Raw genomic sequence first — 27,925 nt, 5'->3', positions numbered from 1 at the left:
GATGGGCTGTGATGGCGTGGTGGGATAGCCCCGGTGAAGACCTTAGTGCTTCAGTGGGGGCCTCTTTGGGTGGATTTGTTGCCCTAGCCATGTGTTTCATGGCCTCTATGGTTCCTCTGGGTCACAGGTACTGCTACACCAGACATTTGCCTGCCATCCATAGTAGTTTGTCTTGGTCAAAAAGCTGTGATTGAGGGCCTCAAAGTTCTCAGGCTGAAGAATTTCACGTAGTGGGCCAACCATTGTCCTTCCTTGGGTATTCTTGCTTCTTAGGCAGGTCCTCTGCCTCACCTAGTTTTAATTTCTCCTCTTTTCCATGCTTATCCAAACCCTTTTTCTCCTTTAAAGCCCAGTGCAAGTTCTGCCTTCTCCATGGATCTTCCTGGATTCTCCTCCATGATCTCCACTGTCTAAAGCTTTTATGAGCCTTCCACACAAGCTAACCACTCAATCATACAGGGTGGACAACAGTTAATTTGCCTACCCATCCCTCTCTTTTAGGGGCCTGGCTCCCACTTCTACTGAATATGCCATCATTACAAATTAGGCCAATCAGAGCCCTTCTCGGGGACTTTGCTATTTGGATCAGAGAGAGAGTAGTCAGTCCTTCTCCAGTGTGGAAGCCATACATTCAGGAGCTTCAGGAGCCAGAATTCCTACCACAAAAAGGAGCTGCTCTGTGCAAAAAGTAACTGAAGCCCCAGAGAAAGGCAGAGATGGGTCAGATGGGCCCTGGCTTGAGGCATCCAGAGGCCTAGCTACCCCCAGCTCTGCCCCACAGTGGCTGTCCAACCCTGCTTTGGATTCCATGAATCAGCCATTCCTTCCCATTTTTGCTCAAACTGGTGTGAGTTGGGTTTCTATCATTTGCAACTGAAAGAAGACTAAGAGCTTGCTTCATGTGGATTTTTCTTGTCTTCTTAAATACAATGAATTATAAGCAGTTTATATCAAAGCAGCATGATAAAGTGGAGTAACACTAAACATTATTTTTAATGCTGTCTCCAGCAACATACCTAACCTCAGAGAGGCTATTTAATTTCATAAAGGCGGGGTAGTGCCTAAAAATTCAAAAGAATAATGAGGATTAAATAAGGAAAATGATGAAGCAAGAATGTAAATGAAAGTGCCTGGCACATAGTAGATGTGTAGGAAATATTCTTTTCCTTCTTTTCTCCTTGAAGATAGGTTTCCAATTCTCTGTCTTTCAGTATCTCTATTCCGTGTGTAATAATGAACTCAGAAACAGGAACTGAATTTTACTAGCTGTTAAACTTTTTCGGGACAAGAGGAGGAACAAATTAAATGTCAAGTGAATAAACAATTATATAAACATTAGTTTGAAATGTCAATATCCCCTTGACGCCTGAATCTCTTTCTCCGTTTCATTATTAACTAAAACCCCATGAAGGTCTACAGTTTTATAAACAGGTCAACATGCGATTTGGAAAAAGTAGTGACACTGTGCTTTATTTGAGAACAAAATAAAGGGCACGCTGTAACTGTGCCAGGATGGTCCGTAACATTCTGCCCTAACTAGGGTATAAGTAACTTTCCTACACTGTTGGTGTAAGGTTGAGTACCGCTAACTTCTTAGAAAGAGAATTAGAAAAAGGTTGAAAGAGTCCGTAAGAGGGAAAGTGAGCTGGTTTTCTTCTTCCTTTTATAACTCTTGCAGGAATACTGCCTAACTTATAATGAAGACTGTACACAGCAGCACCACAAAGGCTATTTACAAAGTATTTTCTTCAGCAGAACCCACCTGAATGTTTTCAGAAGTTGCATCTTAATGAAGAGCAGTTTACTAAGGAACAGGGCCATCTAAGTGCTTAATGAGTATTTAAAGTTGTCATGGGGTGGGGATGTGCAAATTTAGCAGCATAAGACGCTTTTGTTTTGCCTCACGGGAAAGTGATGGTGGTCAGGGGGGCCAGTTCCAAGGGCTGGTCCAGGGGGGTCCGCTGGTCTTGGTATTCCGCCACATGCCCATTACGGTGGTGACCATACTCAAACTTGATCCGCAGCTCACCAATCTTGGATTGGGGAAGAATATCTGGGATCCACTCGATGATGAAAGGTGTTGGCTCCTTCTGATCTGGGGAAGTATTGCCTAAAAAAAAAAAAAAGGAACATTGATCAGTACAATGCCACGTGACTCTAATGCGTATTGTGTTATGGACTGAATTGTGTCCTCCAAAAATATGTGTTGTAAATCCTAACCTCTATGCTTGTGGCTGGAACCCTGGTGGTACAGTGGTGAAGAGCTCAGCTGCTAACCAAAACGTCGACAGTTAAATCCACCAGTTGCTCCTTGGAAACCCTATGGGGCAGTTCTACTCTGTCCTGTGGGGTCGCTATGAGTCAGAATCCACTTGACAGCATTGGGTTTGGTTTTGGGTTTTTATGCCTGTGGTTATAATCCCATTTGGGAATGGGTTGCCTTTGTTATGTTAATGAGACAGGATTAGTGTAGGGTGTCTCTTGAGTCAAACTCTTTTGAGATATAAGAGATTAAACAAGCAGAGAAGGGGGAAGACACATGCCAAGCCATATAAAGATTGCCCAGGAGCAGAGGCTCAAAGAGACAAGGCCCTTCTTCTTCCAGAGCCCACAGACAGAGAAAGCCTTCCCCTAGAGCCAACACCCTGAATCAGACTTCAAGCCTGCTAAACTGTGAGAATATACATTTCTGTTTGTTAAAGCCACCCATTTGGGTATTTCTGTTATAGCTGCACTAGGTAAGTAAGACAGAATTTGGTACTGGAAGAGTGGGGTGCTGCTCTAACAGATACCTAAAATGTGGAAGTAGTTTTGGAATTGGGTAATGGGTAGAGGCTGGAAGAGTTTTAAGGTGTGTAACAGTACTTGTAGGACAGAGTAGAACTGCCCCATAGGGTTTCTAAGGAGCGCCTGGTAGATTCAAACTGCAGACCTTTTGGTTAGCAGCCAAACTCTTAACCACTATGCCACCAGGGTTTCCAATAGTGCTTTGGAGCCCTGGTGTTGCAATGGTTAAGCGTTCAGCTAGTAATCAAAAGGTTGGCAGTTGGAATCCACCAGCCACTCCTTAGAAACCCTGTGGGGCAGCTCTACTCTGTCCTGTAAGGTCACTATGAGTCGGAATTGCCTCGACAGCAATGGGTTTTGTTGAATAGTACTTTAAGGAGCCCTGGCAGTGCAGTGATTAAGCACCTGGCTGCTAACTGAAAGGTCAGCGGTTCAAATCCACAAGTCACTCCATGGGAGAAAGATGTTGCAGTCGAGTTCCATAAAGATATACAACCTTGGAAACCCTATAGGGCTGTTCTAATCTGTCATAGGGTCACTATGAGTCAGAATCAACTTGATGACAACAGGTGTGTTTTTTGGGGTTTAACAGTACTTTGGACATGTTACCAGGAGGAAGCAGTTCCTGGAGAAGGATATTATGCTTGGTAAAGTAGAGGGTCAGCAAGAAAAAGACCCTCAGCAAGATGGATTGATACAGTGACTGCAACAATGGGCTCAAACACAGCAACAACTGTGAGGATGGTGCAGGACGGGGCGATGTTTCATTTTGTTGTACACAGGGTCCCTGTGAGTCGGAACCGACTCAATGGCATCTAACAACATAACAACTATAGTATAAAGCCCAGATTGCCTTAAAGAGACTATTGGTAGAATTGTGGACATCAAAGGCAGTTCTGGCAAGGACTCAGAAGGAAGTGAGGAGAGCTACAGAGAAAGTCTCTATCATCTTAGAGAATATATATGGTACCAGCAACAGAATGTTACTAGAAATGTAGATGTTAAATGTGTTTCTGGTGAGGCTTTAAAAGAAAATGATGACCATGTGATTGGACAATGGAAGAAGGGTGATGCTTTTTACGCAGTGGCAAAGAGCCTGTCTGAATTATATTCAAATGTCTGGTGGAACGCAGAACTTGCAAGTGGTGAACTTGGATATTTAACTGAGGATATTTCTAAGCAAGACCTTAAAGGGGACATGTGGTTTCTCCTTGCTGCTTACAGTAAAATGTGAGAGGAAAGAGATGGACTTAAAAATGAACTGTGTAAAATGAAAACAGCACTTAAAGATTTGGAAAGTTCTTTTGTACAAACTAAGGACACCTGTCAGAAAATTTATCAAGGACGTGACTACACAATTTTTTGTTAAAGAGATTAAGCCTGTGACTGACAGATCTAACCAACTCCACAGCAGAAAACCCATCAGTTTAGACTGAAGGGAACAGAGAAAGAATGAAAGGAAAGAATGTTTTCTGCCTCTTGGAATTCTACAGGCAGGAAACAGGCCAAAGGAGCTACATCTGTTGTCTCCCAAGAAAAGAAAAGAACTCTCCACGGAGCAGCTCGGAAATCAGCAGAACTGTTGGTAGGGCAGGGGAAGCAGGACTGCCTCAGTTTCAAAGGGTGAAGTCACACTCTACTAGGTCTCAAAGTGTGGAGCCACAGCCAAATGGGTTTCAAAGAGTGAAGACATGGCCTCCTAGGTTTCAAAGAGTCAGATCTTCACCAACTTGGTTCCGGAGTGTCGGGCTGCTGTTCACCAGAACCAGGGGGATGGGGACGCAGTCCAAAGCTGAAGGCCTGGGGCTGCCATGCCCAAGGGGCAGAAGAACTGGACCTGCAGGGCTGAGGGGATAAGGTTGCCACTCAGATGGACTAGGAGAATAGGGCCACCCAAAGCGGAAGGAGCAGAGCTGACATCCTAGTGGGCCTGGAAGGTGGAGCTGAAGCCCAGGACCAGGGACCTCCACAAAGAATCCAGACAGTGTGGCCAACAGGGTCTGGAGGGCGGGGCCCTTGCCCAGACGGTTTCAGAGAACAGAGGATTATCTTCAAGCCTTGAGAGCTAATGTAAATTGTTCTGCTGGGTTTTGGATTTGCTTGATGCCTGTCTTAGTTATCCAGTATTCCAAACTAAACCTGTTGCCATCGAGTCGATTCCAACTCATAGCAACCCTATAGGACAGGGTAGAACTGCCCTATAGAGTTTCCAAGGAGTATCTGGTAGATTTGAACTCCCGACCTTTTGGTTAGCAGCTGTAGCACTTAACCGTTACGCCACCAGGGTTTCCTATCTAGTACTACTATAACAGAAATACCACAAGAGGATGGTTTTATCAAACAAAGATTTATTCTCTCACAGTCTAGGAAGCTAGAAGTCCAAATTCAAGGCACCAGCTCCAGGGGAAGGCTTCTCTTTCTGTCAGCTCTGGAGGAAGGTCCTTCTCATCAATCTTCCCGGGTCAAGAAGCTTCTCAGTGCAGGGACCCAGGGTCCAAAGGATGACCTATTCTGGCTCTTTTTTCTTGGTGGTATGAGGTCTCCATATCTCTCTGCTTGCTTCTTTTATATCTCAAAAGAGACTGACTTAAGACACAACCTAATCTTGTAGATTGAGTCCTGCCTCATTAACGTAAATACCACTAATCCCACCTCATTAACATCATTAAAAAAAAAAAAAAAACACCATTGCTTTCGGGTCAGTTCCAATTCATAGCAACCCTATAGGACAGAGCAGAGCTGCCCCAAGGGTTTCCCAGTAGTGGCTGGTAGATTTGAAGCTGCTGACCTTTTGGTTACCAGCCATAGCTCTTAGCCACTGCGCCACCAGGGCTACAACACACAGAAAAATCACATCAGGTGACAAAATGGTGGACAATCACACAATACTGGGAATCATGGCCTAGCCAGTTGACATGCATATTTTTGGGGGACACAATTCAATCCATAACAGTGCCCATTTTCCTTTCTTTCCTTCTAATTTCTCTCATTTGTAATGGAAATGTCTACTTTATGCCTTGTCATGGATTGAATTGTGCCCCCCAAAAATGTGTGTCAACTTGGCTAGGCTATGATTCCCAGTATTGTGTGACTGTCCACCATTTTGTCATCTGATGGTATTTTCCTATGTGTTGTAAATCCTACCACTATGATGTTAATGAGGTAGGATTAGCAGCAGTTATGTTAATGAGGCAGGACTCAATCTACGAGGTTAGGTTGTGCCTTAAACCAATCTCTTTTGAGATATAAGAGAAGTGAGCAGAGAGACATGGGGACCTCAAACCACCAAAAACAAGAGCCAGGAGAAGAGCATGTCCTTTGGACCCAGAGTCCCCGTGCTGAGAAACTCCTTGACCAGGGAAGATTGTGAGCTGGAACCCTGAGTTTGGACTTCTAGCTTCCTAGACTATAAGAGAATAAATTTCTCTTTGTTAAAGTCATCTACTTGTGGTATGTTATAGCAGTGCTAGATAACTAAGACATGCCTGTTCCACCACTGTACTTTGGAAACAGATAATTTGTAGTCTCGATTTCACAGGTACACAGATGAAGAGGAATTTGTCCCAGGATGGAATATGCCTAAAGTTTTGCCCATATTTGATTTAGATGGTTCAGAAAATGAGATTTTGGACTTGGAGTTGATTTAAGAATTTTGGGATGATGTGATATGGTGCATGTGGCTCGCATGTGGCAAGGAAATGAATTTTGGGGGGCCAAAGGGTGGAATGTTATAGATTAAAATGTGCTCCCCCCCAAAATATGTATTGTAAATCCTAACCTCTATGCCTGTGGTTATAATCCCATTTGGGAATGGGTTGTCTTTGTTATGTTAATGAGATAGGATTAATGTAGGGTGTGTCTTGAGTCAATTTCTTCTGAGATATAAAAGAGATTAAACAAGCAGAGAAGGATGAAGACACATGCCAAGCCATATGAAGATCACCTAGAAGCAGAAGATCAAAGAGACAAGGAACTTCCCCTAGAGCCAAGAGAAAGTCTTCCCCTAGAGGTGGCACCCTGAATTTGGACTTCTAGCCCCCTAAACTATGAGAAAATAAATTCCTGTTTGTAAAGCCACCTATTTGTGGTATTTCTGTTATAGCAGCACTAGATAACTAAGACAGTGTTCCCAAAGCAAGAAGTTTCCTGAATTGGAGCTGAGTCTCTCCTGTCTTGATAATCAAAAGGCTGGGTAACCCTATTGCAGTCAATTTGATTCAGACTCATAGCAACCCCATAGGACAGAGTAGTACTGCCCCATAGCATTTCCAAGACTGTAATCTTTATGGGGAACCCTAGTAGTGCAACAGTTAAGCATCTGGCTGCTAACCAATATGTCAGCCATCGGAATCCACCAGTCACTCCTTGGAAACCCTATGGGGAAGTTCTACTCTGTTCTATAGGGTTGTTATGAGTCGGAGTTGACTGAAAGGCAATGGGTTTGGTTTTTTTGGTGAACCTTTATAGAAGCAGACTGCCACATCTTTCTCCTGTGGAGTGGCTGGTAGGTTTGAACTGCTGACCTTTCCGTTAGACAAGCACTTAACCACTGTGTCACCAGGTTCCTTAGAAGGCTAGGAAAGGTTTATAAATTCATTGGTGATTGAGGTATCAAATTTCCTGATCATTACAAAGTTAAAACATATATTTAATAATCTTAGAGCTTACTGATACTACAGGCTAGGGTGACAGTCAGGTGGCAAATTCAAAATGAAAATCTCAGATTCAATGATATTTTTAAAATGCCAGTTAAAAAGTGAAAGCTCTCAGGAGATAAAAGTAAAACAACAACAAAAATATGTAAATAAAAGACAAGAAGGAAGGATATAGGTGCAAGACTCTCATAATGCCTAAAGCTTTTTCTCTTAGCACTACTTTCTTACTTCATCAGCTAATATTTTTTTACTTTACTATCTTATGCTCCTTCTACTTTACCCCAAACAGCCACCTTTTCTAAATCCCTTCCCTTTACTCTTTTGTGACCAAGTGGTGAACAAGTCAATGACCAAAATATCACTTATATGAGGAGAAACAAAGCCTCCATCCACCCTAGACTAACGGCCTTGTGGGCTGGTACTTTTTGGTCTGGGTGCTTTCCTCCAGCTAGAGGGTGTAAACATGAGGTATCATCTGGCTCTCATGCTTGTCACAACCATCTTATTACAGCTTCCAGTTCAAACGATCTCTGAGAGCCCTCTCATGCAGCTGCTTCCAACTTTTCACTTAAATGAAGACACAGGAAAACCCACAACAATGAAAAAGACAACTACTGCCAGCACCTGGGAATAAATATAAAACAGATGGAGATGGATGGCAAGAACCTACCCAGGCTTACGCCCACATCCCAGCTTTCCTTCATTAAGGGAAGCTGCATGGAAAAGGCAGGAAGATGCTTGGTCCCTCCCACCATTTGTACCCTGACCAGAACTTGTAGAAACTAGAAAATATGCAGTCATTTCCTACCCATTAGAAAACCTGACACGCACTCCTTTCCCCAATGTACCTGCATTACTGATGACTGCAAAAGAGATTTAGGGAAATAACCAAATCAATACCATTCACAGTAGCCCCCAAGAAGATAAGATACTTAGGAATAAATCTTACCAAGGATGTAAAAGACCTATACAAAGAAAACTACAAAGCTCTACTACAAGAAATTCAAAAGGACATACTTAAGTGGAAAAACATACCCTGCTCATGGATAGGAAGACTTAACATAGTAAAAATGTCTATTCTACCAAAAGCCATCTATACATTTAACGCACTTCTGATCCAAATTCCAATGTCATATTTTAAGGGGATAGAGAAACAAATCACCAATTTCATATGGAAGGGAAAGAAGCCCCGGATAAGCAAAGCACTACAGAAAAAGAAGAAAAAAGTGGGAGGCCTCGCCTTACCTGACTTCAGAACCTATTATACAGCCACAGTAGTCAAAACAGCCTGGTATTGGTACAACAACAGACACATAGACCAATGGAACAGAATTGAGAACCCAGACATAGATCCATCCATGTATGAGCAGCTGATATTTGACAAAGGACCAGTGTCAATTAACTGGGGAAAAGATAGCCTTTTTAACAAATGGTGCTGGCATAACTGGATATCCATTTGCAAAAAAATGAAACAGGACCCATACCTCACACCATGCACAAAAACTAACTCCAAGTGGATCAAAGACCTAAACATAAAGACTAAAACGATAAAGATCATGGAAGAAAAAATAGGGACAACCCTAGGAGCCCTAATACAAGGCATAAACAGAATACAAAACATTACCAAAAATGATGAAGAGAAACCTGATAACTGGGAGCTCCTAAAAATCAAACACCTATGCTCATCTAAAGACTTCTCCAAAAGAGTAAAAAGACCACCTACAGACTGGGAAAGAATTTTCAGCTATGACATCTCAGATCAGCGCCTGATCTCTAAAATCTACATGATTCTGTCAAAACTCGACCACAAAAAGACAAACAACCCAATCAAGAAGTGGGCAAAGGATATGAACACACATTTCACTAAAGAAGATATTCAGGCAGCCAACAGATACATGAGAAAATGCTCTCGATCATTAGCCATTAGAGAAATGCAAATTAAAACTACGATGAGATTCCATCTCACACCAGCAAGGCTGGCATTAATCCAAAAAACACAAAATAATAAATGTTGGAGAGGCTGCGGAGAGATTGGAACTCTCATACACTGCTGGTGGGAATGTAAAATGGTACAACCACTTTGGAAATCCATCTGGCGTTATCTTAAACAGTTAGAAATAGAACTACCATACAACCCAGAAATCCCACTCCTAGGAATATACCCTAGAGATACAAGAGCCTTCATACAAACAGATATATATGCACACCCATGTTTATTGCAGCTCTGTTTACAATAGCAAAAAGTTGGAAGCAACCAAGGTGTCCATCAACGGATGAATGGGTAAATAAATTGTGGTATATTCACACAATGGAATACTACGCATCGATAAAGAACAGTGACGAATCTCTGAAACATTTCATAACATGGAGGAACCTGGAAGGCATTATGCTGAGCGAAATTAGTCAGAGGCAAAAGGACAAATATTGTATAAGACCACTATTATAAGATCTTGAGAAACAGTAAACCTGAGAAGAACACATACTTTTGTGGTTACGAGAGGGGGAGGGAGGGAGGGTGGGAGAGGGTTTTTTATTGATTAATCAGTAGATAAGAACTGCTTTAGGTGAAGGGAAAGACAACACTCAATACATGGAAGGTCAGCTCAATTGGACTGGACCAAAAGCAAAGAAGTTTCTGGGATAAAATGAATGCTTCAAAGGTCAGCAGAGCAAGTGCGGGGGTCTGGGGAACATGGTTTGCGGGGACTTCTAAGTCAATTGGCAAAATAATTCTATTATGAAATCATTCTGCATCCCACTTTGAAATGTGGCGTCTGGGGTCTTAAATGCTAACAAGCGGCCATCTAAGATGCATCAATTGGTCTCAACCTACCTGGAGCAAAGGAAAATGAAGAACACCAAGGCCACACGACAACTAAGAGCCCAAGAGACAGAAAGGGCCACATGAACCAGAGACCTACATCATCCTGAGATCAGAAGAACTAGTTGGTGCCCGGCCACAATCGATGACTGCCCTGACAGGGAGCACAGCAGAGGAACCCTGAGGGAGCAGGAGATCAGTGGGATACAGACCCCAAATTCTCATAAAAAGACCAAACTTAATGGTCTGACTGAGACTGGAGGAATCCCGGCGGCCATGCTCCCCAGACCTTCAGTTGACACAGGACAGGAACCATCCCCGAAGACAACTCATCAGACATGAAAGGGACTGGTCAGCGGGTGGGAGAGAGACGCTGATGAAGAGTGAGCTAATTATATCTTGACACTTGAGATTGTGTTGGCAACTTATGTCTGGAGGGGGAATGGGAGGATAGAGAGAGAGGGAAGCCGGCAAAATTGTCAAGAAAGGAGAGACTGGAAGGGCTGACTCAAGAGGGGGAGAGCAAGTGGGAGTAGGGAGTGAGATGTATGTAAACTTATATGTGACAGACTGATTGGATTTGTAAACGTTCACTTGAAGCTTAATAAAAGTTATTAAAAAAAAAAAAAGAGATTTAGGGGAGGGTAGGTGCACGTTTAAAGCAGTGGCAGAATATATTCTAGAAGGTGCAGGCTGGACAAGTAAAGCATTATAGGCAGGAAAGACATAGGAAAAATCTGGAAAGCTACATGCTTGGACTTTTAGTTTTGCGGTGGTTTTTTTTTCCCCCATATGTTACATTGGTCCAAATGAGCAAAGAAGAGAGCAGACAGAGAGATACCACTGTGATGGACGAGAGCAACAGCAGGAGCAGGCCTGGGAACTGTGCATCAGCCCCTCAACTGCAGATCTGAGGAGGCGATCGGGAGCAGGTCCAAGGCCACCTGTCTGCTGCCAAAATGAGTCTGGAAAGATCTTTCTCTGTTCAGGAATAAGGAAAAGAAAAAGAACCAAAACAACAACAACAAACAAAAAAAAAAAACACTATATGACCAAAAAAAAAAAAAGAAGTAAAAAAAACCTATATGACAATTAGACGAATCAAGGAAGGAAAGCAGAAGTGTTTCCTGCTGTGTCCAAAAGAACATTTCACGGAACTGTGTGGCATCCTCAAAAGAATATGATGCGCCCTTTGTGAACACAGCGCTAAAGGGATTGTAAGGATACCCCGAGCTGAGAGGAAAACACAGCTGGATGAGATTAAAAATAAGGGAGACTGGGAAGAAGAGGTCAAGTTTCCAGGAAACCAAAAATAAACAGTAGAATTAAAATCTACATGGCTCTAAAACATTACAAATTCATAATAATCAAAAGAATATGGTACTGGCACATATCTAGACAGATTAACGAAGCAAAACAGAAAGACCAGAAACAGACACAAATAGAACAAAAATTTGGCATACAGTAAAGTAGGCACTTAGTGAAGAAACACAACTCCCCTGCCAAATTAACATAAACAAAGTGCATCAACCAGATGACCATCTGGAAGAAAATAAAAAGTGAAACCTTACCTCACACCTTACATCGACATAAATTCCAGAGGAGCCCAGATTTAAACATGAAACACTTAGGTTAAAGAATGCTTTGGAAAAACATAAAATCAAACACTAGCAGAATTTAAAATAAGATACGGTATACCTTCAAAAAAAAAGCTATGGTGAAATTAAGCACAGAAAATATATAGCCTATATAGCAAAAAACAGAACAAAAATAAAACGCACTAAAGGGGGGAAAAAGCTCAGAACAAGCAGATAAAAGACCAACTGTATCAATTATAACAAATATAAAGGAGATAAACTGTTAAATAGCAATGATTGTGAGGATGGTGCAGGACCAGGCAGTGTTTCATTCTGTTGTACATGAGGTCACTATGAGTCGGACCTGACTCAATGGCACCTAACAACAACAACAAGCTATTAAAATTGAAGAAAAATAAGAACCATGTATGTAATGTTAATAAGTAATATAAGTAAAACAACATGCTATAAAAATTTAAAAGTAAAAGGGTGGTAAACAGATACCAGAAAAGTGAAAAACGAAAACTGGTGTCATTGTAATACTGGATGAAGATGCATTTAAGACAATACTCATTTTTACACTGATAAGGTACATAATTTATAGTGACAACATATTTGTCAAAAACTGAGGCACCAACGACACTGCAGTAAAAACTTAAAGGCTTTTAGAAATATAAGAAGACATTTACAAAAACATAATTGTAGTAGGAAATTGTATTATGACCTTCCAGTCTTTGGAAGGTCAAAGAATAATAAAGGTAAAGATAATTTAATGAATAAAACTAATAAACTAAAAAGCTATATAAAACTTTGCATGAGACAAATAATAACGTCTTTTCTAGCACAAATTCATAATCATCTATGAAGTCAGTGAAAAAATATTTTTAAGTTTCTAAGAAAAAAAGATTGAAAAAAAGCACATCTTCTGACTGCAATACAAAAAATCTAGAAATAAAGCTAGTGGTTAAGAGCCACAGCTGCTAACCCAAAGGTCAGCTGTTCAAATCCACCAGGCGCTCCTTGGAAACCCTATGCGGCAGTTCTGCTCTGTTCTGTAAGGTTGCTATGAGTTGGGATTGATTTGACAGCAACGGGTTTGGTTTTTTTTGTTGTTGTTGATAACTTAAGATTATAAAAATCAAATTGGCAAATGTTGTGTTACATGTATTTTTACAATAGTAAAAAAAAGAGAACATAAAGATCAAAAACCTCAGCCTTTTTAAATACTAAGTATTGGGGGACAATGAGAAACTAATGATTATAGATCATTTAGATATTAACAATAATAATAAACTTAAATACCCTTATTATCAAATATGAACTAAAATAATATTAACTGAGCATTTCATTTTAAAAGCTATAAAAAATAAAATAATCCTAAAAAAAGGTTAGGAAAAATTTAAAAAGCATTAGCAGAAATTATTACAGTTAAAAGGAGAAATGATAAGAAAACAAATTCAGAACAATTGATAAATACAAGAGCTAGTTCTTTGAAAAAGATCTAAAACAGACAAAATTGTTGTAGACTATAAAACTACAGATTTGAAAAACTATGTGATTATCATCTACACCAAAAATTATTAAAATGTATACAATTTAAATTTTGAATGAAATATATCGGTTTTGGAGAAAATCTGAATTATCAAAATTGACTCAAGAAAAGATAGAAACCATGAATACAAGTGTAAATCAGAATAAACTTAACAAGCATTTAGAAAACTGTCTCCAAGAAAGGGTTAGGTCTGGAGGATAAATTCTTCAAACTTCCAAGGAACAGGTATTTCCTAAGCTATAGAATCTAACCCAAAGCTTTCTAAAACATAGAAAGTTTCCAAAATAATTTTCTAGTATGCCTGATACCCAAACCCCAAAAAAGAGCCTCCAAAAAGGAACTGTAAGTAGTTCTCACTGATGACGATATATTCAAAAATCCCAACTAAAATATTAGTAAAGAGAATCTGGTATATATTTCTGGTACAGTAAATTACTTAATATGGCCGTTCTAGCCATAGTCTTAGTAGTCACAGTAACTCCTACTAAATGACTGGGTGGGACTATGCAAATGAGGTATCCGTGGCCCACCAAGGGGACTGGATAGCTTGCTAATACTATAAATAAGGCGCATGGCACTTTTGTGGGGGTGGAACCATGCAAATAAGGTGTATGGAACCCTAACGAGGGGATTGATCAGTTTTGCAATCCTGCTAGGCTTAAAATGAGCCATGCCAGAGGTGGGAAGGGAGGCTCTCACCACCACTAAGAAAGAAGGGCCAGGAGTGTAGTGTGTCTTTTGGGCTCAGGATGCCTGTGCTGAGAAGCTCCTAGAACCAGGAGACCAAGAGAGAGAGCTGTAACACCGAAGACAGTGAGAAATGGCAGTAGAAAAACAGTGGCAGCAGAGGCAGGAAACTGGCAGGAGACCTGCAGGAGATGGCGGTGGGCTTCCTAGCCCAGAGTGGGAAAGCTGAGTGCCTTCGGGCAGGAGGCTTGCTGGCAGAGTAGGATGTCTCCAGGCACTTGATGGAGCTAGGTTTGCCAACCCACAAAGCTAAAGCTGATCGCCTTTGCGCTGAGGCTTGCTGGCAGAGTGGGGTGCCTCTGAGCACTTATTGGCAGAGCTAAAAGAGCTTTGTAACACTTGCCCAAGCAGGGCAGAGGCTGGGCCAAGGGGCCAGAGAGAGGTATGCCTGCAGGCACAACTGAGAAAAGGCTGTCCTGATCAAAGAACTGTATCCTGAGTGTTCCTGAACCTGAATTGTAACCTGTAACTTCCCTAATAAACTCCATAACTGTGAGTCTGGTCTGTGAGTTCTGCGTAGCCATTGCAACGAATTATCGAACCCAGCAGAGAAATAGAGAGTACCCTGGGAGGGACAGTGGGTGTCAGAATTGGTAAAAAGATAGGAGAGGAGGTATGTCTGACCTCTCGCCTCATAAGAATCAGCCTTGAGTTGTTGATCTTGTTTCTCTTCCTCCCTTGTGAAGTTAGAGGTCAGATGCCTCTGCCACACCATTTTTACAATATTAAAAAAAAAAAAAACAGGTCAAATAGGATTTATTCCAGAAATGCAAGATTATTTCAATATTAAAAATCTATTAATAAAATTCATTTGTACTACTAGGTCAAGTGAGAGTAAGAAGACATTTCATAAAATTCAATATTAGTTCATAATAAGAATATGGGCTCAAGCATAACAGCTATTGTGAGGATGGTGCAAGACTGGGCTGGGTTTCCTTCTGGTGTACACAGGGTCGCTATGAGTCGGAAATAACTCAATGGTACCTAACAACAACAATAAGAATGTATGGTCTTATAATAATACAAAAATTTATGTGACATCAATGAAACAATAATCATAGTAAAACATGAGAGCAGATTTTCCCAGGAAAAACTCTATAAAATACTGCTGGTATTCCCCTAAAAAATGTTTACTGGTCAAATAAGTTTGGGAAACCTCAGTTAAGTAAAGTTCAGCAGGTGTTTTTACTTCGGGGTATTTAAAAAATGCAAATTTATAGAATGAATTCCTAAGAGAGAGTAAATTACATTCTAAGACACTGCTCCCTACTGCCTCTGTATCCCCATTTTACTATTTTCTGAGATCTCAATGTATCTGACAACCAGAGCAGTTCTCGCTCACATGGTAAAGTTTCTTTTCCCACCAAAAAAGCTATTATCACCTGAGTATCTTAAAGTCAAAGGTCTTGGAGTCAAAGAAACATGATGATATAAAGCATTTCTCAAACTTCTTTGACCATGGGATGTTTTTTTCCCAGAGTATTTATTACTATCTCTTTTTCAAGACAGAGCTGAAAAATGCCACACTAGAGCAGTTTTTCCTAGAGTCTGAAAAGATATACATGGCTGCTGATTTTACTAATATTCATTGCTGTTCTGGAAATCCTGGCTAATTTAACCTGCAAAAACAATGAGATATAAATATTTGATAGGAAACAAAGTTATCATTCTGTAGGTGATATAACTTATTTCAGAAACTGGGGGGAAACAACTGATTTACTATTATCACTACTTAAGAGTTCATTCAGGGGTCAATTTGATAACAATATATACCAAAACCAAAGGCTTTTCATACACTGACAATAACAGGTTAGAAACACGATAAACAACAGCAGCAAAAAAAAAAATACATATATATATATATATATATACACACACCTAGGAATATATTCATAAGAAATGTATAGTACCTACATGAAGAAGTTACAAAACTCTAGTGAAGTATTTGAAAGACTTGAATAAAAGGAGAGAGATACTGTCAATAGTCCTGGATAGGAAAATGAATATTCTAAGTCTCCTTACCTTAATCTGTAAATTTAGCAAACATCCAATCAATCAAAACAGGTTTTAGGTTTTCTTTCCGTAAGAACTGGACAAAATACTGGGGCCTTAGACACTAGCAAGCAGCCATCTAAGATGCATCAATTGATCTCAACCTCCCCGGAGCAAAGGAGAATGAAGAACACCAAAGACACAAGGTAATTATGAGCCCAAGAGACAGAAAGGGCCACATAAATCAGTGGCCACATCAGCCTGAGACCAGAAGAACTAGATGGTGCCCAGCTACAACCAATGACTGCCATGACAGGGAACACAACAGAGAATCCCTGAGGGAGCAGGAGAACAGTGAGATGCAGACCTCAAATTCTCGTAAAAAGACCAGACTTTTTTTTGTGAATGGTCTGACTGAGACTAGAAGGACTCCAGAGGTCATGGTCCCCAGACATTCTGTTAGCCCAAGACAGGAACCATTCCCAAAGCCAATCTTTCAGACAGGGATTGGACTGGACTGTAAGATAGAAAAGGATACTGGTGAGGAGTGAGTTTCTTAGCTCACAATGAGACTATGTAGGCAGTTTCTGTCTGGAGGGAAGATGAGAAGGCAGAGGGGGACAGGAGCTGGCTGAATGGACCCAGGGAATACAGGGTGGAGAGAAGGAGTGTGCTGTCTCATTAGGGGGAGAGCAACTAGGAGTACATAGCAAGGTGTCTACCAATTTTTATATGAGAATGACCTGATTTGTAAACTTTCATTTAAAGCAAAATTAAAAAAAAAAAAAAAAGAATTGGACAAAATAATTATAAATTCTAAATTTCTCTTGGAAGAAATCCACAAGTTAGGGAAATGAAGAGGGCCTGCTAGATGGATCACAAAGCTAAAGTAATTAAAATCATGGCTGGGATTCATTCATTCATCCATACATTCATTCAGAAAGTCTTTGCTGAGTGCCTAGTACGGACTAGGCGTTATGGTATCTTGGAGTCCAGTGGTGAACAGGAGTGACACAGTTCACTGCCTTGGAAGAGCTCATAGTCTAGGCAACGGGAAGACAGGTGAGGATTAGATTAGAGGAATGCACTCTCTATGGTCTGCAACTGCCTGGGCTTGAAGCCCAGCTCCACCACTTACTGGCTGTGTGACTCTGGGTACGAGAATGTACCCACCTTTACCTGGATTTCTTCATCTGTAAATGGGGATCACAGAATCCACCTCTCATGGGGTTAATGGGCATTAAATGAACTAATACACATAAAGTGTTTAAAACAGTGCCTGGCACTGTTCCTATTAAGTGCTGCTTGTTATAGTTGTAACTGTTCTTATTAAATTATTAGACATACACCTCAATTAAAAATGGATGAAGAAAAAGCAAGTCATCAAATACTAATTAATATATGTAAAAGTTCACCCTCACTAATACTGAGGGAAATGCAAATTAAAACAGTGAAACAATATTTTTTGCCTATCAAACCAATGAAAATTAAAAAAAAAAAAAAGTAAGGCTTTCTTTTATACACAGCTGAGAGTAAATTACATAAATTACTGCAGTCTTTCTAGAAAGCAGAGTGGTAAAAACAATCAAAAGCCTTAGAAATGTGTATATCTTTTGACTCTGTAATTCTACTTTCAGGAATTTATCCCCCAAAATATCCTAAATAGGAAAACATCATAAATAAATTAGAAAATAATTCAGGATAAAAGGTTAATCAAAAGAAAGTTAATGACAGCATTGTTTATAATAGCAAAAAGTTAAACACCCCCGGACACCTTTTTAACTCAGTACTGAAGTCACTCCTGAGGTTCACCCTTCAGCCAAAAATTAGACAGGCCCACAAAACAAAATGAGACTAAATGGGCATACCAGTCCTACGGGCAAGGAGGGGACAGGAAAGCTGCTAAGGGGGAACCCAAGGTCAAGAAGGGGAGAGTGTTGACGTGTTGTAGGGCTGGGAACCAACGTCACAAAACAATATGTGTATTGATTGTTTAAGGAGAAAATAATTTGCTCTGTAAAGCTTCATTTAAAGTACAAGAAAACAAACAAAAAAAAAGGAAACAACCAAACCAGGGGATTGACTACTATGTGGTGTATACATACGAATGAATTGTATGCTGCTTTTAAAAAATAAAAAAAATATATATATATTTTTTAAATAAGGTTGAAGACAGACATGGAAAGCTGTTCATGATATACTATTACATGAAAAAGGAGTTGAGGTATGATCCCATGTTTTAGAAACTTTTTTTTCATGCATAGAAGAGTCTGGAAGGTTATAAACCAAAATCTTTTATTTTTCTCCTTTATACTCTTTGATTTCTACATAATGAACATGTCTAACTTCTATAATTCTATTTTTAAAGTGCTGGCTCAAATTAAACAAAACATCTTACCCCAGGATTGCCTGACTGGGTTACTCACAGAACCTTTACAAGACCAATGAATGTGTCTTCTTTGTTTAGGTCAAGATTCAAAGCCTAGGACCGTGTAACGCACACAGCTGACTTTCACAAGAAGATGCACTACTGAAAACACCAATTAAACTTACCAACTTTGAGAAAAGTTTTTAGTTCCAAGGGCCGCAGCACTGGTTGCTTTTCTATCCGGCCGTAGGTCTCTGCTATGCTCTCTACTTCTACTTTAGGGCACTTAAACAGCTCGTAAGTCCCATCTCGGTTCTGGATAAAGCTCCGGGTGATTTCCAAGGGCATCTGGGCACCGAGACAATACCAAGAAAGGTGAGAGGGGAAAAACTTTCAAAGTAGACAAATTCTTGGATGACAATAAGCCTTTTACTTACTCTCTTTTGTTAAGTACCCTCAAATTCATTAAAAATTCCCTTTGTATTTTCAAGTTCATTCTGTCAACAAGACTGTTTTCCTTCCTCACATTGTTCACGGCTTTCCTTTTGTCTCTATAACCTTAACGAGAACCCCAGCCAAACCAAATGCCAGCTGAACCTCTAGCGTCTTCACGGTGACATGACTGCCGCAGGCACAGAGCTGCTCTAAAATCAGCGTTATTCCCTCTCTTGCTGATCTGCTAGCAGCATTCTTCTCCTAAAGACTCTGTCAACACCACCTACAGCCCACCTCACATCCCGTGTACATCACACTGTCCTTGGCGCTGAGCCAGACAGGACGCAGATGAAATTCTTGCTTTGCCACTGAACAGCAGGGTGACCCTGAGCATGTTACCTGACTTCTCTGAGCCTGCTTCCTTGTATGTAAAAGGCAGTTAATATCTGCCAAGCATGGCTGTGGGATTAAATGAGGTGGGACATAGACAGAATAAGCTCAGTAATCATCAGCTCTCTTCCCTTACTTGACTTTTGCCCTGGGATGCTTCTGTAGCTCCCCTGAATGCTGCCTTTCCCTGACTAGAAGCTGTCTCCGTGGCATCTCGCATTTTAAGAAGTTCCTCAAGTGTCTTCCGTGCTAACACAGGGCTTTTCTAAGGTTCACCGGTCGTTACTTTTGGGCTATTTGTCACGGAGCAATCCTTTCTACCAAACAAGATAATCTTTTTCTGAACATGACAATGTCTCACAACTAAGCTAATTTTAATATATAATGTGTTGAACTACATTATGCTGAATTTTTTACAACATAACTGAAAAATCCTTCTCAAATTTTCAGGATCTGCTTGAAAAAAATCTTTAAAAATGTCTAAGATTGCCCTTGGGAAAGAGAACATAAACTAATTAAGGGTTGTTTCTCTAATGAGAACACAATGGCAGTTTGGGGGGAAGGGTTTGACTGTGCTGAACACACTGACTTCACAAATAGCAGAGCATCTCAAATTATTTACACTTTCTAGCTGCTGGCCAACCAAATCTCGGGCTTATCATAGTGATTAAACCCAGTGCTATCAAGTCGATTCTGACTCTTAGCGACCCTATATGACAGAGTAGAACTGCCCCATAGAGTTTCCAAGGAGCGCCTGGTGGATTCGAACTGCCGACCCTTTGGTTAGCAGCCATAGTACTTAACCACTACGCCACGAGGGTTTCCATCATAGTGATTAGGGGGATCTTTATTTAATTTACAAGAAAAGCCCTCTGTTTTCTGATCCCAAAGACATACGAAGCAGACAGACCCCGATTCTACTGCCTGAAAATAACTTTTGAACCTTAAGCTGAAACAATCCCATGAAGTCATCTTTAAACAACAATTTAGCTCAATAAATAAGGTCCGTCTTGAGCATTGAGCCCTACAGAAGAATTACCTATATGAGATTGAAATGACATCAGAGGACTTCAAAGGACACAGAGTATAAGTTAAGGGTGGCGAAACAATAGGGGCAAAGATATTGAGATGGTGACAAAATGTGAAAAATGTAACCACTGTCAATGAACTCTACATGTAAGATTTGTTGAACGGATGCATGTTTCATCGTGCATATTTTCACCCCCACCAAAAACAGAGACAGTGGAAACAGCTCACTCCAATTTGAAGCCATGAGGAATACCCATTAAAACCAGAGAGTCAGAACTATAAAACCATAGGTACTTCTGAATAATTTCTTAGCGTGAAAAACAGGAACCCTCTTTGGCTTCTGTAACCCAAGAACTGGTGCGAACGTACTTGCCATACTTCCTTCTCTTTCCCTCTCCACCCTCCTACTGCTGTGGAAATAAACTCTTACCTCTGGGGTATCTAAGATTTGTTTAACTTGTAGGATGTTAGTGATATGCCAGGTATACTTGGAAAAGGTTCCCAGTGGCAAGGCATCTTTCCGAACAAATGCTGTGATGTAAAAAGCGGACAAAATTAGACATTCTCTTTCACTGCATTTGTTCCCTAATTTCTAGAGAGTTCAGTGCAGGGCTCATCTTTCTTTCTAGAATCTCCGTGCTTTTAAAAAAAAATTCCAAGAGTTTGGCTGAAATGTGACAAATCCAATAATGTGGATTTTGGTTACAGAAAGTCCTTGTTTGATGCTCCTTTTGAGATGCTAATTATTTTTGTTACCTTGGAAGCTTGTTTGTTTGGTAAAGTTACATGCACAGGACCTCATGATGAAGCAGCCGCTTACAACTTTAGATACATCGCAGGTCAAATCACAGCCTTCAAAACAATTACATGGAGTTTAAGCTTGCTAAAGCTGTTGGTGATCCACTGCCCTGCCTGCAGGTTTATAAAGGGGTTCCACCGAAGGGTCTGCAAAAATAGTTGAGGGATGGGTGAACTCAATGCATTAGGCCTAAAGTTTAAACTGGAATAGGGACCCAACATTGCCTCAAAAGTCAGACTGATAAAGTGTGAAGACAAAGTTTTTTGTAACCTCAAACATCAGTGATTCACAGCTTGCACTATTCAAAAACAGGCTTAAACCTCGAGAAGTCATTATTGTAACACCAAATAATTTACTGAAGAAGTAACACTGGTTTCTAATGGAGGGCTCTCTATCACTAAGCAGCAATCCCTTCTCTTTTTCTTAATGCCCAACTACTAATAAGTATCTTGAAATCTCTAGTAGAAAGGTGCTATAGAAAATCAAAAAATAAGTATCAGCATAATGTCATTATAAAGTGTTTCGAGCCTAAATTACCCTAAAGATAAATACTCCTTCATGAAAAATTAGAAATCCTGACAGAAAAGTTTTATTTTTTGACACATGGTATCACATGCTTCAAGTCGCCAGCTCGGTCCAAATGACTATGGGGGAAGGGGATGCTGTTGTGGAAACTGGTTTGTTTCTCGAAAATATCAAATTTCTCGGTGGATACCTTTTCAATAATGGCATGTCACTGTTCATCATTCCCCAAGTTTGCATTTTCTGAATTTTTCCATTAACTCTTACTGGAATAAATGGGGCATCTGAAGAGTGTGGTCATTATTCTGAGGGCCGTTTAGCTAAGGCTTCACGCTCTAGGTCTGTGACTAGAAGTCCTAACCCTGAAAATTCCAAGGCCAGGACATCTATTGCGATTCCTGAGGAAAAATCCCATACCTGTGGTGGAGTTGGGGAGCCGTTTTTTTGCACTTCCTATAGAGATTCTCTGTTGCAGGGCTTCAAAAAAGGACTGAGGAATGTGGAACACCAATGGCTCTGGTTTGCCTGTAGGAAATAACAAGGAGCTCACTGAAAGAGATTCAGGTTTTCTGACGTGTGGGGAGAGGTGAAAGAAATGGGATGGAGGGGCAGAGGCTTCTTTACAGAGGAAAAAGAGGGCTTTGACCTTCCTGAGCCAAGCACTGTTACCAGCCCTACTCTTGTTACCTTGAAATTACAAAAAATACAGCAGATCCTTGTCATCCATCAAGGATAATTTTTCAAATGCCCAATTTTGTAAACACCAACCACAGAGTTGTAAACACCACCACAACATAGAGTTTTCCTCTTACAGCATATGTGAGATGAGATGAGATGAGATGAGCTGAGAGCAACAACGCAGAGGTGAGGAGAAGGTGTCCAGCTGCCTCTGCCTGATCCACTCCTGCTCACTATCCCCAGCAAAGCAACCACATGCACTCACTCAAATGGTCAGGACTGTGAATGCCAAGGGACCGCAGAGCTGGGACACCGTTTACGCCGCTAAGCATCAGTCCTCTTCTCTGAGTATGACAAGGCAGGCAAATGTTTAGAAATACTTAACAAATGTCTTAAAGAAACTTGTAAGATACCAGGTTAACAATAAGTCAACAGGCCATGTGGGCACAGAAAGAATTCAGGGGAAGGGTCAAATGAGTTCAGAGTTTTCTTTAAACAACTCCGCCCAAGGGGCTAGCCCCGGGAGAGGGAAAACATCCAGAATCTAGTGGGTAAACAGTTAATTTTTATCAGCGTGAATACAACTTAAAGACCATCTCTTTTTTTTTTTTTAATTAATTTTTATTGTGCTTTAAGTGAAAGTTTACAAATCAGGTCAGTCTGTCATACAGAAATTTACATACACCTTGCTATACACTCCTAATTGCTCTCCCTCTAATGAGACAGCACAGTTCTTCCCTCCACTCTCTCCTCGTGTCCATTCGGGTAGCTTCTGGCCTGCTCTGCCCTCTCATCTCAACTCCAGATAGAAGATGCCAACATAGTCTCGTGTCTACTTGATCCAAGAAGCTTGTTCTTCACCAGTATCATTTTCCATCCCATATTCCAGTGCAATCTCTGTCTAAAGAGTTGGTTTTGGGAATGGTTCCTATGTTGGGCTAACAGAAGGTCTGGGGACCATGGCCTCCGGGCTCCTTCTAGTCCCAGTAAAGACAATCTCTTAAAGAAGGACTTTTAAAGACAGATGGTCAGAAGCCTTTTCAAAACAAAGGTCAAGCCAAGGAAAATAAAAATGAACTAATTTCTAGAATTCTATTGAAAAAAATTCATTGTTTCAACTGATTTTACCTACTTTGTTCAATGCAAAATGTCAGCAATGAAACTGTCACTGCTTTTCAGCCACTAATGTATTAATATCTGGGCACTTTAAAGAAGTCACCACACAAAGGAATTTTAAAATCTTTCATCCTAAGATTAGATATGGCTACATATGAGGATACAGCTTTAAAAGAAGTGCTAACTAACCAGAACCCAGCTGATATGATCTTAGAGCTTAGGTTTGAGAATTAATCTCCAAGCATTCATAAAAACATAGACTTGCTCTCAGGAGACATCTAGCTCAACTAGCACAACATAGTTTATAAAGAAAATGTTGTATGTCCTACTTTGGTGAGGAGCATCTGGGGTCTTAAAAGCTTGTGAGCGGCCATCTGAAATACTCCACTGGTCCCACCCCATCTGGTACAAGGAAGAATGAAGGAAACCAAAGATACAAGGGAAAGATTAGTCCAAAGGACTAATGGACCACAACTACCACGGCCTCCACCAGACTGAGTTCAGCACAAGTAGATGGTGCCCGGCTACCACCACTGGCTGCTCTGATAGCAATCATAATAGAGAGTCTCAGACAGAGCTAGAAAAAAATGTAGAACAAAATTCTAACTCACACAAAAAGAGCAGACTTATTGGTCTGACAAACACTAGAGGAACTCTGAGTGTACGGCCTCTGGACACCCTTTTAACTCAGTACTGAAGTCACTCCTATAGTTCTCCCTTAGACAGGCCCAAAAAACAAAACGAGACTAAAGGCGCACACTATCCCAGGAGCAAGGATGAGAAGGCAGTAATGGGGAACCCAAGGTTGACAAGGGGATACTGTTGACGTGTCGTGGAGTTGACAACCAATGTCACAAAATGATCAGTGTATTGATTGTTTAACGAGAAACTAATTTGCTCTGTAAACCTTCATCTGAAGTACAAAAACAATCCCCCGCAAAACAGACTCACAGTCCAGGAAGAGCTGATGGTGGCCTGGACAAAGGTGGTGGTAATGGAGATGCTGAGAGGGGTTAACTTGAGTGGGGCAGTACAGGGATGGGATGGCGGAGGATCACACAGTGTGCGTACATTCTTGTCAGTGTTCTCTTTTCTGCACTTATCATATTATTTCAAACAATAAATAAATAAACATTTAAGAGAAAAAAAAGTTTTTTTTTTTTTTATAACCCTACTTGTTGTTGTTAGGTGCCATCAAGTTGGTTTTGACTCACAGCGACCCTATGTACCACAGAATGAAACACTGCCCGGTCCTGGGTCATGCTCACAATCGTTGTTATGCTTCAGTCCATTGTTGCAGCCGCTGTGTCAATCCATCTCACTGAGGATCTTTCTCTTTTCCACTGACCCTGTACTCTACCAAGCATGATGTCCTTCTCCAGGGACTGACCCCTCCTGACAACACGTCCACTGTATGTAAGACACAGTCTTGCCATCCTTGCTTCTAAGGAGCATTCTGGCCGCACTTCTTCCAAGACAGATTTGTTCATTCTTTTGGCAGTCCATGGTATATTCTTCTCCAACATCACAATTCAAAGCCATCAATTCTTCTTCAGTCTTCCTTATTCATTGTCCAGCTTTCCCATACATATGACACAATTGAACATACCATGGCTTGGGTCAGGCGCACCTTAGTCTTCAAGGTGGCATCTTTGCTTTTTAACACTTTAAAGAGGTATTTTGCAGCCGATTTGCCCAATGCAATGCATCTTTTGGTTTCTTGACTGCTGCTTTCATGGGTGTCGATTGTGGATCCAAGTAAAAAGAAATCCTTGACAACTTCAATCTTTTCTCCATTTATCATGATGTTGCTCATTGGTCCAGTTGTGAGGATTTTTGTTTTCTTTATGTTGAGGTGTAATCCATACTGAAGGCTGTGGTCTTTGATCTTCATTAGTAAGTGCTTCAAGTCCTCTTCACTTTCAGCAAGAAAGGTGTGTCATCTGCATAACGCAGGTTGTTAATACGTCTTCCTCCAATCCTGATGCCCCATTTTTCTTCATATAGTCCAGCTTCTCGGATTATCTGCTCAGCATACAGATCAAACAAGTATGGTGAAAGGATACAACTCTGACACACACCTTTTCTGACTTTAAACCAATCAGTATCCCCTTGTCTGTCCAAACAACTGCCTCTTGATCTTTGTACAGGTTCCTCATGAGCACGATAAAGTGTTCTGGAATTCCCATTCTTCGCAATGTTATCCATAGTTTGTTATGATCCACACAGTCGAATGCCTCTGCATAGTCAATAAAACACAGGTAATCATCCATCTTGTATTCTCTGCTTTCAGCCAGGATCCATCTGACATCAGCAACAATATCCCTGGTTCCACGTCCTCTTCTGAAACCAGCTTGAATTTCCAGCAGTTCCCTGTTGATATACTGCTGCAGCCACTTTCAAATGATCTTCAGCAAAATTTGCTTGCATGTGATATTAAGGATATTGTTCCACAATTTCCACATTCAGTTGGATCACCTTTCTTGGGAATAGGCATAAATATGGATCTCTTCCAGTCAGTTGGCCAGGTAGCTGTCTTCCAAATTTCTTGGCATAGATGACTGAGCACTTCTAGTGCTGCATCCATTTGTTGAAACATCTCAGTTGGTATTTCGGCAGTTCCTAGAGCCTTGTTTTTCGCCAATGCCTTCAGTGCAGCTTGGACTTCTTCCTTTAGTACCATCGGTTCCTGATCATATACTACCTCTTGAAATGGTTGAACATTGACCAATTCTTTTTTGTATAATGACTCTGTATATGCCTTCCATCTTCTTTTGATGCTTCCTGTGTCATTTAATATTTTCCCCATAGAATTCTTCACTATTACAACTCGAGGCTTGAATTTTTTCTTCAGTTCTTTCAGCTTGAGAAATGCCAAGCATGTTCTTCCCATTTGGGAAACTCAGCAGCACCCAAGCTCCCACAGTATGACAAACTGACAGATACGTGGGGGTTACAATCCTACTTAGCTTATTTTACCGTTTTTCTAAAAAGCAATTTCAAGTCTTTCTTATTCTGAATTGAAAATTGAAATATCTAAACATGTATTTTAAGACCCTCCATTCTTGTTCCTCTAAAAAAAAAAACCCACTGCTGTTGAGTTGATTTCAACTCATAGCAACCCCATAGGGTTTCCAAGGCTATAAGTCTTTATGGAAGCAGACTGCCACATTTTTCTCCTGCAGTCACTGGTGGGTCTTAGCTGCCAACCTTTCAGTTAGCAGTCAAGCACTTTAACCACTGCACCAGCAAGGATCTTCCATAAAGTCATTAGGACTATTCTAACCCTTCAAAACTCATCTCATCCCATTTACTGTCTGCTGTCAGCCTGTTTTGTCAGCCTACTATTTAATTCAGGGTTTTTTTTTTTTAATGGTATTCATAAAAATATTCAGCAAAGAACATGAAGATGATATGAGATCTGTAAGTATGCCATGAGGAGTGTCTGAAAAACCTGGGGTGTGTCACCTGAACAAGGACAGGCCTGTCAGGCGGGGCAATGGGTGTGTGTGTGCAGTGGCAGGGACAGTTATTTGGAACAGGAACAGACCATGTGGTTCCACCATGCAGAACTAGAATCAACAGGAAATATTGTAAGGAAACATTTTCACTTAGCATGCGAAAGACATTTCTTACAACTACTACTGTCCAATAATGTTATAGGTTATCTCAAAACTCAGTGAGCCCTGGCCATCTAGGATAATCCACTGGTCCACCCCTTCAGGACCAAGAAAGAATGAAGAAAACTAAAGATACAAGGGAAAGATTAGTCCAAAGGACTAATGGACCACATCTACAATGGCCTCCACCAGACTGAGTCCAATACAGCTAAATGGTGCCCAGCGACCACCACTGACCGCTCTGACAGGGATCACAATAGAGGGTACCGGACAGAGCTCGAGAAAAATGTAGGACAAAATTGTAACTCAAAAAGAAAGACCAGACTTGCTAGCCTGACACAGACTGGGGAAACCCTGAGAGTATAGCCCCTGGACACCCTTTTAGCTTAGTAATGAAGTCACTCCTGAGGTTCACCTTTCAGGCAAAGGTTGAACAGACCCATGGAACAAAACAAGACTAAAGGGGCGCACCAGCCCTGGGGCAGGGACAGAGATGCAGGAAGGAACAGGAAAGCTGGTAATGGGGAATCCAGGGTTGAGAAGGGAGAATGCTGACATGTCATGGGGTTGTTAATCAATGCCAAAGAACACTGTGTATACTAATTATTTGATGAGAAACTAGTTTGTTTTGTAAACCCTCATTTAAAGTACAATTAAAAAATAAATGAAAAACAAAAACTCAGTGAGCTCCTCATCATTGGACAAAGCCTGGAAAACCATCCAAAAAGGATTCAAGTGATGGGTGAGGACTGGCTAGATGGTCCACTTCTAAAATCTCTGAAGTTCCCAGATCCTATAACAAATCACACCCAAATGCAGCCTGTGTCCTCCAATCTT

At 40.8% G+C, this 27,925-nt stretch overlaps 1 protein-coding gene across 10 annotated transcripts in view; it reads right to left on the bottom strand.

The window, feature by feature from the left end:
- Positions 1 to 1,044: 1,044 nt before the first annotated feature.
- Positions 1,045 to 27,925, bottom strand: part of C17H2orf42 (chromosome 17 C2orf42 homolog) — a 60,300-nt gene continuing 33,419 nt past the window's right edge. For all 10 annotated transcript variants that reach the window (XM_049857530.1, XM_049857533.1, XM_049857529.1 and 7 more), the window contains 4 exons: positions 22,092 to 22,199; positions 20,784 to 20,884; positions 18,685 to 18,847; positions 1,045 to 2,110 (listed from right to left, as the gene is read on the bottom strand). In XM_049857530.1, coding sequence (XP_049713487.1) covers positions 1,902 to 2,110; positions 18,685 to 18,847; positions 20,784 to 20,884; positions 22,092 to 22,199 — 581 coding nt within the window. In that variant the 3' untranslated portion in view covers positions 1,045 to 1,901. The remainder of the gene's footprint in view (positions 2,111 to 18,684; positions 18,848 to 20,783; positions 20,885 to 22,091; positions 22,200 to 27,925) is intronic.

Source organism: Elephas maximus, chromosome 17, assembly GCF_024166365.1.
Source record: "Elephas maximus indicus isolate mEleMax1 chromosome 17, mEleMax1 primary haplotype, whole genome shotgun sequence".
In the NCBI taxonomy this organism is placed as follows: domain Eukaryota; kingdom Metazoa; phylum Chordata; class Mammalia; order Proboscidea; family Elephantidae; genus Elephas; species Elephas maximus.
Note: the sequence above shows the minus strand (reverse complement) of the source record. Positions and strands in the feature narration are given on the sequence as shown.